We start from the raw sequence: 11,583 nt of genomic DNA, 5'->3' as shown, positions 1-11,583 counted from the left end.
CGGAGATGCGGTGTTGATTCTGGATCTGGTACGACTGGCACCAGGCCTCGTATCCAATGCCACTGACGGCTCTGGTGAAGTCTCTCCACCAGTGGACTGACTTGAACGTATCTGGAACGTCCATCTCGACCGCTTCGATGAATGCTTCTTCCCATGCCGTCAACCAAGCGCGCATGTCCTTCGGGTGTCGGATAAGTGGTTTGACCGCTTGTCGGTATTTGTCGCGAGCTTCTTCGTCTTCCTCGCCCGATGTCGATCCGACTTGTCGTTTTAGTGCTGCGTACCACTCGACGAGAGTCTTATGTGGACGACAACACGTCTTTCGAAGATGGGGTGCCACCGTGTCATAAACCCAGTTGGAGAGGGTGAGGACGGATTTGGCCTGGATCTGGTAGGCGTCTTTCCGGATCTTGTATCGAGACATCGCAGCGTGGTAATCGGCTTTGCCAGACTCCGTGAGATTGCTCGGCATAATGTCGTCTTCGGGGTCGTAGTACTGATCCGATTCGTCGTCGTTGTCTCGGCCCTCCTCCTAGTGGTATGCGTGATGATATCGTGTGTGTGGTGGCGAGTGGGCTGTGCCGCTGTGGTGCGGAGTGGAACAACCCCTCATTCACCACCGCCGCTCCGGCTCCTCCGGCGCCAGCACTCTGCAGTGTGGCGAACATGCTGCCGGAAGCGATGTTTCCTATCGCGCTGTGGGCGGCAGCAGCTGCCGAGTCCATAACAATCGTCAGCTCCCGATTCCCAAAACAGGGATCGTGATGGATTGAGGGATTGACGACTGGAACTCGCAACGACACCTGGGCGCCGAACCCGGCCGCGTCCAGCGCCGGGGACGGTAAGAAGCTGGGGAGCCACAGCTAGGGCTGCGCCGGTCAACATGGCGGCTGTGAGATAGGGGTCGTCACCTGCGAATTGGGATTGGGAGGTCTGATTGAGCCGGCGGCGTGGTCAATCGTCATCTGTGTACTTGAGGTATCATGAGTGTGTAAACAGTAATGGGTCCCTTGAGGGCATCTCGTGATTGACCTGGTAGATAAGGTAGGTCGGTAAAAACGCAGCATTTTGGCGGCTTTTCAGTTGCCTTTTTTTTTTTTTTCTGGGCGACGTCGACTGGCCCTCTGATGGCGTGCTGTCTGGACTTCTGACAACTGCGTGGCCAAGAGCATCCATCACCACGATGATCATAGATGTGAAAAGATTCGCTCCCTTAGCTACCTAGGCTATCGTATCTTCCAATGCCAGCTCCCATTACGGATTCTCACAACAGCTTTCAGTTCTCAAATGGTGGTGAGGCCCATGCAAGGAACCGAAACATGAACGAGGAGGTGCCGTCTACACCGTCTGCTGCAGTCTGCCCAGCATGAACTGATCCAGGAACTGCATGCTCTGTTCCATGTCCGCCTTGAGCAGTGACTTCCCTGCTGTCATTGGGAGCCTCTCGGGGGCGGGCACCGTCAAGTAAACTTTGGCGCGGCTGCGGTGAGCCGAGCGAAAGAGCTGAATATGCTCCGTTAGCCTCCATATCTCTTTCTCGAGTGTCGAGTAATCTTTTTCACGTGCAGGAAGGGGTCAGACACCACGTAAACATACCCTGAGCCTCTTCACAGTCTCAGCCAACTCGTCCCGAATGCGTCCCTCCACGCCCTCCTTGCCGAGCCGATGACGAAAAGCGTGTCTGCCCACGGCCGCGCAAAACTCCCGCTGCAGCCGCGGCACGTTCCGCTCGAGGACTTCCCTCGGCAAATACGGCTCCAGCCCCAAAAACGCATCCAGCACCTGGAACAACAACACCTGGTTCCCGCTCAGCCCATCCACCGTCTCATGACACTCGCCATCGCCGCTGCCGGCGTCCTTCTCACAACCTTGACTTGAACGAAGGCCCCACGCGTAGAATCCCTGCACCCGGCTCAGCCACACGGCCCGGGCAATCGTGCCGTCGTGCACCCGCTCGTAGTAGCTCCCCAGCGCGGGCCGCAGCTGCGCGGCGACAGCCCGCACGTGCGCCAGGCACGCCGCGCCGTCGCCCTGCGCGAAGGCCACGATGGCCCGCACCACGTCGCCGTACACGGGCACCGCCAGCCGCTCCATCTCGCGGGCGACGCGCGCGAACGCCTCCTCCGACTTGGGGGCGGCGTTCCTTTTCCCCTCCTCGGGCGGCAGGCCTGTGTTGATTCGGTACACGTACTTCTCCTCCTCGTGCCCCGGGCCGGAGGAGGAGCAAAAGTTGAGGACCAGGTTGGCCGTCATGTTGCCCGCGTCCGAGGTCAGGCCGAAGTGCGCCTGCAGCGATGCCCAGGGCGCGGTTAGCTGCGCGGGGAAGGAGACGGTCCGTTCGAGCTGGGCGACTTTTACCGCTGGAATGGTGCCCCAGCTAAAATCAGGGGAAGAGGGTGGGTTTGTTAGTTGCACCTTTTTTTGTTTTTGTGGCGAGTGCCTTATGTAAGGTAGGTAGGTAGATTCGGGGAATGGACGGAAAAGGGTTATCTATTATGGGTAGGGCACAGCGGTGTAGGAATAATAATACTAATAATGATAGTAATATTATGGGTTGGTTTATTTCTGGGTTAGGTTGTTTGCGTACCGGTATGCATGCCGACACCAGGCGATGCAGCTGTAGAAGGCGTTGTACACGTCGCGCGGGAACACGTCCCAGCGCCCTGCATCTGCGGCCTCGAGCAGTTGGGTGACTTCCCGGAGGCTAACTCGTTCGCGCAGCAGTTGGTCGAAGCGAGAGCGGAACTGGGCGATCCTTTGTTTGTTGAGCTCGTCGTCGAGGGAGACCTCCGCGGCCGGGAGCAGGGGTGCCATCTCATAATAAATCTCCTTGTAGGGTCTCAGAGCTGCTGGCCACGTCGAGTGTTCGTGGTTGGCTCGTGGTGGCCATGATCCAGCGCCGTCCTTGCGGATGAGCTCATCCAAACAGGCCGCCGTCTCGTGGTACTCGGCCAGGTCTGCGACATCCTTGATTGTGTCTCGGGCTGTCTTGCGCCTTGCCATCTTGCAAGAGCGGAACTTGGATAAGACGAGTCCCACATGCTTCATGCCCTTCAGCCACGAGGACGGTGTGCTGAAGGCAGCAATGACGCCACAAAAAATTGGGAAAAGGATAAATCCAGTGTTGAAAAGCATGGTTCCTTGGAGAATTGTTAGAGTCCGACGAGGGGATATCGAGTATCGAGAATGCACCTGAAGTTGTCTTGATAACTGCTGTTCGGCGTTTCCGTAACACTCTACGTCGAGAGGTGTGCTTCTGCTTATATGTAGAACTAGAAATCAGTGCCGGGCTGCATTGTTGCCATAGACATACCCAGAAGTATGAGAATTGGGCGATGCAGGATCATCTTTCGGCAACACGGCTGTGCCCAGCCCCTGGACGAGTCACCGACACCCCGTGTACGAGGAGGAACATCACGTATCGACAGGGTTGCGTGTGGTGCGGTGTTTTCCAATGGCATCTGTCACCAAAACCGGCTTACTACTTTCGTCTCTGGCGCCGGTAGTCTTCACCTCAGAGCTGGTGATAGGGATCGATCTCGCCTGTTGTCTACAAGGAATCGACCTAGCTAACTTGTGCCAGGGACTCGGATTCGCGGTGGCCATCTCCAGTAATAGTCGGCGTCGGCCCGTCCCTAGCCAATAACAATGCCAAAACAGAGCGGGTTGCTCCGAATATTGTCATCATTGTGAATTTTAGTCTATTATATGAAGATACTCGTGACCGGATGCTGCTCAGTCCATGATGTCGGCGTCGGGTTCGGAACTCCAACGGATACGCTACCTTATGGAAGGACCTGTAATCTGCCTGCCGCCGGGGTTCCGCTCGGAGTTAGGTACTGCACCTTAATTGAGTGGCCAAGTTGGTGTCCGTTCCCGCCCTTCCTTTGGCGCTAGGGGTCGACTTTCCCCTGTATTTCTCAGCTGGTCCAACCAGGTGGGAGCGGCAGAAAAGTCAACGACCCATTGGATGCTGAGGTCCCATCTTAGCCCAATCGCCGTGCGCATGTCTCTCGATCGGCCGAATCCTGGTCCGCAGCGACCCCCATGGAGCTGAACCTCCCCGATCTCCAGATAATATCGTGATGATCTTCACAGCTTCGGTACGAGGACCTTCAGCACCCATGAATAGCCCCTGGCCAAAATCGGGGAGCCAATTCTCTTAGGAGGAGGTATTCGGCGTCTTGGTCACATTGGCGCCAATGCAGACTCACATCGACACTTGCATGAAACGGGGGATGATCATGCCAATGACATCCCTGTCGGGGTGCAGGCAAAGAAAGCTGAGGAAAGCGAAGCTGCCAGGACCCGGGGCCACGGTTCATTGGATAAGAACAGGACGAGAGTGAAACCGTGCGGCTGAGCACGGACGGGGAGAGGTTCACGCTGCCTGGCGAATGATAACCAGTAAATAAGGTACCTGACTATATCATACAAGCGGTAAAGTCCAAAAGGTTTTTGGGTAACTTATTGGCTCAGAAATCGGCGAGAATACTGCGAATAATTTCTGGCTGACGCTGCCAAAAGCAATGAGCACCCCGGGCCGTGGATGTGCATTGCCAATCGCGTTGGGATACTCCCATCCAGCCGCGAGACGGCCGTGACGGCCTCTCGCTTCAACTCCTGTCAGAACAAATAAACAAGGATCGGCACGAGGAGCAGGGCTTCTGTTACTCGACAAAAGCATTGCTTGGCTGTCTGCATTTGCGCGTCATCCAGTACGAAAGCTCAAACAAGGGCCTGTTGATTCACACACACGAGACCACAGCACTAACGAACTTCCATGCATGTCGGCACAAACCACCGGTGCCTCGTTTGGGAAGCGGCAGAGCATGATGGAGGAACAATGGACTGTACATGTGTCTTTTGAGAGGGAGCAGAGCACGACGGAGAGCCAGAGACAGTGGCTGCGGCCGGGCTGCGGCCGGGAAAAGAAAGATAGATGGTCTCTGGTCAAGATGGGAAACGCTTGGAAGGCTTCTTCACGTGGTAATAAAAGCAAAGCCTGTCATTTGGCGCCCGTCCGTCCACTCTCTGTGCAAGTTTGCCGCTTCTTAAGAGTCAGCCCCCTTTCCGGCCTCCGTCGTAGGGTCACCAGACCTCATCACGGATTGATTAAGCCGTCGTTTGCCTTGGTTACGTTGTCCGTTCTTTCATTCCGCGTCAATCGACGTAGCCAGTACCGTGCTTTCCATTGGAACTTGTTTAGCTTCGTCAACATCCACCATGTCGAATTCAGGGGTATGGGGTGACGTTCCACCTGGGGTGGACCTTGCCGAGGACCAAAACGAGGCTATCATCGGTTCAGTTATCGCCATCATGGTCATCGGACTTGCCGCCGTCATCTTACGTCTGTTCACGCGACTAATGAAGGCGGGACCGGGGTTGGCTGTCGATGACTACGTGATCATGTTTGCAGCGGTGAGGGAAACCAAATGACCTTTCCGTGACAAGTCTGAGCGGAACGAGAGAAGCTGACACGACGACAATACAAGGTCATGGGGATTGGGACGGCCGTGTGCTGTCTCATCAGCGTTCCCTATGGCGGAGGGAAGCACCTCTGGGTTGTGACGGCGGACGAGTTCACAAAGCTCTACCAAACGACTTACGCTTTTGTCATCGTCTACATCACCTGCATCTCGGCAACCAAGGTCTCCATCTTGCTGTTTTACCGCCGCATATTTGGCACCGGTGTGATATGGTACATCGTGTTTGGCTTGGCTTGTGCCCACTGGGCCGAGGTCACCATCACATGGCTCGCAGGGTGCCGGCCGATCAGCTACTACTGGAGGCAGTACACCGATCCGACTGCCACGGGAACATGTATCGACGCTCCGCTGTTCTACTTTTGCAATGGGGTGATTGGCTTGGTGATTGATGTGGCCATCTTGTTGGTCCCGATCCCAACGAGTAAGTTCGGTGGCATAGCACACTAACAACAAGCCGAGCCTTTCGGGATGCCCTCAGTCATCTTCGGAATGCCTCATACGGTATACCAGGCCGCTAATTGTGCAACAGTCTGGAGCCTGCGCTTGCCAACCACCAAAAAGATCTTTATTGGCGGGATCCTTCTCATCGGCGGTTTGTGCGTCTCCAACCTCGTCTCTTCCCCTTGTCCTTGTCCCTTGATATTCCAGGGGTTCAAAGGCTAATCAATGACTGGTCCGGTATCTACAGTGTCTGCGTCGCCTCGGCCGTCCGCATCGTGATGATGGATCAGCTCGTGAAGTCACCCGACTTCACATGGTCCATGGCCAAGGTCTTCATCTGGTCCTGTTGCGAGCCGTTCATTGGCATCGTGTGCGCCTGCCTGCCCACCTACGCACCCCTTGTCCGGCGCTTGTGGCGCCGACATGATGGCCACACCAATTCCAACACGCCCGAGATGTACGCTTCCGAAAAGTCCAAGACGGCCAAGCGACCGAATTGGAGCACCAGCAGCTGGAAGCACCGCACAGTGTTGCGCGGGGAGGATGAGCTGGAGTTGACGGTGAATACAGCCATTGGGACGGGATCTGCGGAGGAGAAGAAGTCAAAGTTGGGCGGCCTATCAGACTGGAAGAAGGGTGATTCAGAACTTGACCCAAACGAGATCAGGGTGACGAGGGACTTCTACTGGAGCGATAGCCCTTGACATCTCGTGTCCTTTGTCGAAGGACTGTTCTGCGGGCGGAAGGATTGGAAGAATTTGGGATATTTTGGGCAGATGATCGGCGACAGATATCTCGGGTGGTCTCATGATGAAGCTATGATGGATTCTCCAACTTACTAGTAATATGTAATACTTAGTTAACTCATGCTGATACCAATTTCGGCCCAGATTTCTAACGCAACCCTTCGTGTCCTAGGTATGATGGCATTGACTCGATCAGCTAGAACTTTCTCTTCTATCCATCCTCCCGAGATAAACTTTTATGCACCCGCCTTGGAGGTCACCTGCCCGACTACACTGGCACTCTCTCCACACAAGCACGCGCAGGTGGCTTCGCCCACTCACTGGCCGTCACCCTCAGGTCTGGTCACTGACTGATAATGAGTTTGTTCGATATATCAACCGGGTGCGGTTGTCAAGTCGAGCAAGCACTCTGTTCCAAACGAAACCGGTATAACGCGCCTCAAACTCAAAGCAATACCTCATTCTATGTATCCATCACACTATGTATCCCCATTGCACTTATCACCCGCAATTACTTATTACCATTACTTAGCCTCAAACGAGGAAAACCACCCAAGGTTCGCACCGCGTATCCTAAACCTCACTCAGCTCCATCCGGTCCTCCCTCCGCCACACACAAATTTTTCAAATTACCACCTCAAAACACGGCTCCCGCTCACCCCCCCCGCCGTTGTCGTTGCTGTCGCCATCAAACCAGTCCCACGACTTGAGCGCAATGTTCCTCGGGCTCCGCTCCTCGTCCTCGGCCGAGACGGGCCCGGCCACCGTGACGACGCCGACGCGCACGCCCTCAGACGCGTACGCCAGGCTCAGGCTCTGCACGAGGTTCCGCTGCGCCGCCTTGGCCAGGGAGAGCGAGAAGAGCTGCGGGATGGGCTGGTGCGGCAGCGCCGAGCTCGTGACAATGAGCGCCGGCCGCGCCGCCTCAGACTCAGAGGTGGTGGTGCTGCCCCGGTGGTGGGCCGCCGTCTTGTTCATCTTGGCGAGGGATACGAGATGCGGCATGTACCGTTGCGAGACTGTGTACAGCGCGCTGACGGTGATCTGGTTGCGTGTACGCCAGGGTTGGGTCGCGGTTCGTCAGTACAGCACACCGCTCACTCGATTTCGATTCCATCCGACCGTGAGAGGAAGACGGGGTGGGAGAAGACAGGATACGCAACTGAACTCACCTTGAGGTCGTACTCGATGTCCTCGACGGGGTGGGCGAAAAAGGTCGAGGGACGGACACGGGCGGCGTTGTAAAACACCACCTCTGGTTTGCCAAACGCTGCGTCGGCGTCGTCGAGAGCCTTGAAAAGTTCCTCGGTCCGCGTGGTGTCGACAGCATATGTCCTGACGTTGACCCGGCCGTGGCCGACGATGGTCTCGACCGCCTTCTTTTCGACGAGGAGGTTTGCGGCGCGGCGAGCAATCAGCACAACATTTTTGTATCGCTTGGACGCAAAGAGGCTGGCCACACAGCGGCCGATGCCCGGCCCGGCCCCGAGAACAAGGATCGTCCTATCCTGCATTGAGAGTAGCAAGGGGAGGGTGTGACGGAATGTGATGGTAAGTTGGCGAGATGTCGAGCGATGATTCAGTGACCGGGAGTCAAATGACTGGACGGATATCTGATCTTTGAAGGGACAGTATATATACTTCTCAAATGCCTCGACCTTTTCCACCGCCTTTCCCCTCGCGCGCCAACCAACGGATCGTTCACCGGGATTGCGACTTGGACGTCGACGCAGCTGTCGCAGGGTCGGTGGGCGAAGCATTCATCGTCAGTTGCTTCTCTCTTTCTCGATGTGTTGGGGCTTGCAGGCGCCTTCATTGCTACATCCTTGCGACTTCCTGGCTGCAGCATCTGACTGGTCTGCGCTCTGCAACTCGAGATCCTCGAATGATGACGGTCCTCAGCTAGAAAGTGGGGAGTGCCCTCTGATACTCGCTTGGCCGATGTGTGATGACAGAGAGTGGCGAGCTGAAGCCCGATGATCCTTATAATGGAATCTCGGGAAGATGCGGATGTATTCCGACGTGTTCATTAGCGCCAACGTGGCAACTTTTGCGCAGTGCAGCACTGTACGGAATAATCCGTACATGGATCTAGTTATATGTAATCTGTACGGATGTACAAGGTATCCAGACAACCGAAATGCAAAGCGCACATATCAGCTTGGTCTTCCGTATTATTTTTGTGTGAGGATTCACTCAGACTTAGCTTTAGGTAAGGGGCATTGCTTGTAGTTTTATTTGACACCCCACGACGCCAGGGTAGCTTACGAAGAGGCACCTGAATGCAGGGGCTGGGCACTGTTGCACAATGCAGTAAGCGTGGAAGACTCGTCACCCATTTAAAAGCAGGGTCTGGCGAGGGCTCCGAAGCCCTCGGTTCTTTCAAGCAACACACACGTGACGCACTGTTCAGCAGCCAATTCGAGCTTCATCTTGTGCCTCAATTGATGCAGTATCACCTGGTTTGTCTAGGCCTATTCGAGCCTGTAACTGTTGCTGTCCAACAGTTATTTGTAATCTGTACCTTATAGATGCAACGTGGCGCAGCAGAGATTGGTCTCCGAGGCGAGCCCCGAGGCGAGGGGCAGTGCAAAAGGTCGGGTGTCTCTCCCGGAATCGGTAATTGCAATGGAACCCTCAAAGCCTAGAAATCGCGTGACGAGTCTGCTAAGGTTGGTTGACCAGCGGTCGATGTTCCTCACTTGGTTGTTCAGCGGAGACTGGTATTTTCCTCGCCGATCAAGATAGGACTTAAGGTTCTTGGATGCTCGCATAACGGGGTGAAGGTTGCCCTCCACCGCGAGCCTCTCAATCCAGCTGAGCATATTCGTCCGCAAGAATGGGTCGATCGCCGCCAACAGCTTTTCGTTTTCAGAGGAGGCGGACGCGATGTGCTCCGAGAATCGCGTGAGAGCATAGTCCAGGAACGGTGAGGCGGGTGGGCGCGCTTGAGAGAGGAGGCGTCTGTTGCGGGGATGTCGCATTCCGCTGCTGCAGAGCAGTTGTAGGCATATGAGTACGATTCGTTCGGGCGCTAGCGATGTCGAGGCGGCAAATTCGCCGGCTGCCTCAAACACGAGGAATTCGCGGACCGTCGGATGGATGAGATCGATCAAGCCGGAGTCTTGATCGATGGCCACGAGCTGACCACAGAGTCCTTCAACAGCACTCTTCGCGCTGGGGAGTACCGTGTTGATGTCGAGCTTCAGACCCTGCGACAACTCTGCTGTAGTCAGCGTGCGGGCACTTGTAACGGCACACATCAGCACCGCTTTTGCGATGTGTTTGTCCAGGGTGTGTGTGATGGCGGCCATGGTGTTGATGGTCCTCTCGTAGGAGCAGTGCATGCCTTCTGGATTGCTGTCAAGAAACTTGACGATGCTCTCATTTGAATAGACATTCACCAACTCGTTTATAATAAGCCAGACCCAGAGCAAGCATACTTTGGATTTGCGAAGGATCTCGTGGCCAGCTGTTCGCGTTCCGCGGCGTTGTCAACTGGGAAACCATCTACGCGATTTGACGTAGCGTCGAATGTCGCAAATACTGGCTTACATAGGGATCTTCATACAGACCAACGAGGCCGACGGCTCAGAGGCTCGATGTAGCCGTTGTATGTCGCCAAGCACGCAGCTCGCCATGAGGATACGAAGGGGGAAGCCGGGACTCTCGCCCTTCAACATCATGAAGAGTTCTTGATATTTGCTGCACTTGTCCAGGGCGTCGATGACCCATTACTGTGGTGCGTATACACGGGTCTTTGTAGTGTATCAGTACGGGCTGCTTTGTGAATGCTTGCGGGAAGTTGTTCGTTTACCTGGAAGATTCCTTCCCCTGGAAACCTTGTCGTAGATAGTCCGGGAGTCGTTTATGTCGAAACTTGATCCTCCTTGTGCCAGCTTAGAAAGTATGTCGCGGATGGCGGTATTTGACGGGGCTATCTGATACGCCATTGACCTTAAAAATGTGCCTAGAGAGCGAGAGTCCTTCTCCCCAGAGTGGAAGCAATGCTGTGCACACTCGAGATGTAATTCCTGGAGCTGGGACGCGGCGTAGGAGGCAAGAACCGATTTGACTGTCCCGGGCTTGGCATAAACCCAGAATATGGCAACGGTCTTACTCTTTGCGGCCGTCGTTTCTGGAACTGCCAAGTCAAATGGGTGGTTTCTCCATTCTTGGAAATCATCCGGGGTGTTGATCCATTCGCATGACCTTTCCGCCTTTTGAGGTTTACCCCGTTGTCAGGTTTGTGATGTACTGGCGAGAGGATAGGACTCCAGAGAGGGAAAGAATATCATTCAGAGGAAACCGGAACCACGGCAAAACAAAGCCGATTCTTGACTACTTGCGTAAAGTCTTCAAAACCGGCGCCTTTCGAAAGCTCTGAGAAAACCTTATCTAACTACGCCGACTGCACGCCCGCGCACTTTGCTGCGTGGCCGCGGTGGGTGTGGAAAGTAGGGCGATTCGAGGTGCTGCAGACATCCCGAAAAACTCTCACCAGCGCACGGACCAACAGGTCACCTGACTCCCACCCACAGTTGCCCAGGCGACCATGCCCTAGTGCCCCTGAGCCCCTGAACCCCTGAACCCTCGAGCCCTTGCATGGGACAGGATGACCGCCCCCACCCCTCCAACTGAAGGGAGAGGAGAAGGACCGGCCCAGTCACGGCACTCAAGCGGCCCTCCGACACCTCCTCGTTCCCCCCCACCCTCTGACATCGACGTTATCAAGAACATGGTCGACGGATTGGTAGCATTGGCAAACTCAGAGAAGAAAGGGACCGCCAGAGGCATGGGGCAAGACCTCCTCGCAGCTGTTCGCAAGCTATACAATGCGGCCCAGAACCAAACAGGAACCATTTCACTGGCCAACCTCCGCAAAGTGGTAGCCGAAGAACTCAGGG

The 11,583-nt window shown here is 55.4% G+C and overlaps 4 protein-coding genes across 4 annotated transcripts; 1 reads left to right on the top strand and 3 right to left on the bottom strand.

Moving 5' to 3' along the window:
• Positions 1-1,338: 1,338 nt before the first annotated feature.
• Positions 1,339-3,003, bottom strand: N657DRAFT_683543 (uncharacterized protein; the record flags this gene model as incomplete). The annotated part of the gene is made up of 3 exons (XM_062796577.1): positions 1,339-1,503; positions 1,597-2,377; positions 2,588-3,003. The coding sequence occupies 3 exons, from the start codon at positions 3,001-3,003 to the stop codon at positions 1,339-1,341; spliced, it is 1,362 nt and encodes a 453-aa protein (XP_062644205.1).
• A 2,223-nt stretch (positions 3,004-5,226) lies between these two features.
• Positions 5,227-6,634, top strand: N657DRAFT_579513 (uncharacterized protein; the record flags this gene model as incomplete). Its single annotated transcript, XM_062789395.1, has 3 exons — positions 5,227-5,421; positions 5,496-5,914; positions 6,019-6,634. 3 exons carry the CDS (start codon positions 5,227-5,229, stop codon positions 6,632-6,634), a joined length of 1,230 nt encoding a protein of 409 aa, XP_062644204.1.
• A 409-nt stretch (positions 6,635-7,043) lies between these two features.
• Positions 7,044-9,990, bottom strand: N657DRAFT_692930 (NAD(P)-binding protein; the record flags this gene model as incomplete). Its single annotated transcript, XM_062797191.1, has 3 exons — positions 7,044-7,720; positions 7,849-8,184; positions 9,379-9,990. 3 exons carry the CDS (start codon positions 9,988-9,990, stop codon positions 7,301-7,303), a joined length of 1,368 nt encoding a protein of 455 aa, XP_062644203.1. The 3' UTR covers positions 7,044-7,300.
• Positions 9,991-10,212: 222 nt separating this feature from the next.
• On the bottom strand, positions 10,213-11,111 carry N657DRAFT_648921 (uncharacterized protein). Its single transcript, XM_062793618.1, has 2 exons — positions 10,494-11,111; positions 10,213-10,434 (listed from the first exon to the last, which is right to left on the bottom strand). Exons 1-2 carry the CDS (start codon positions 10,627-10,629, stop codon positions 10,268-10,270), a joined length of 303 nt encoding a protein of 100 aa, XP_062644202.1. The 5' UTR covers positions 10,630-11,111; the 3' UTR covers positions 10,213-10,267.
• Between the last annotated feature and the right edge of the window lie 472 nt (positions 11,112-11,583).

The sequence above is a fragment of the Parathielavia appendiculata genome (assembly GCF_033297405.1).
Source record: "Parathielavia appendiculata strain CBS 731.68 unplaced genomic scaffold N657scaffold_16, whole genome shotgun sequence".
Classification (NCBI taxonomy): domain Eukaryota; kingdom Fungi; phylum Ascomycota; class Sordariomycetes; order Sordariales; family Chaetomiaceae; genus Parathielavia; species Parathielavia appendiculata.
This window is presented reverse-complemented; position numbering and strand designations above follow the sequence as displayed.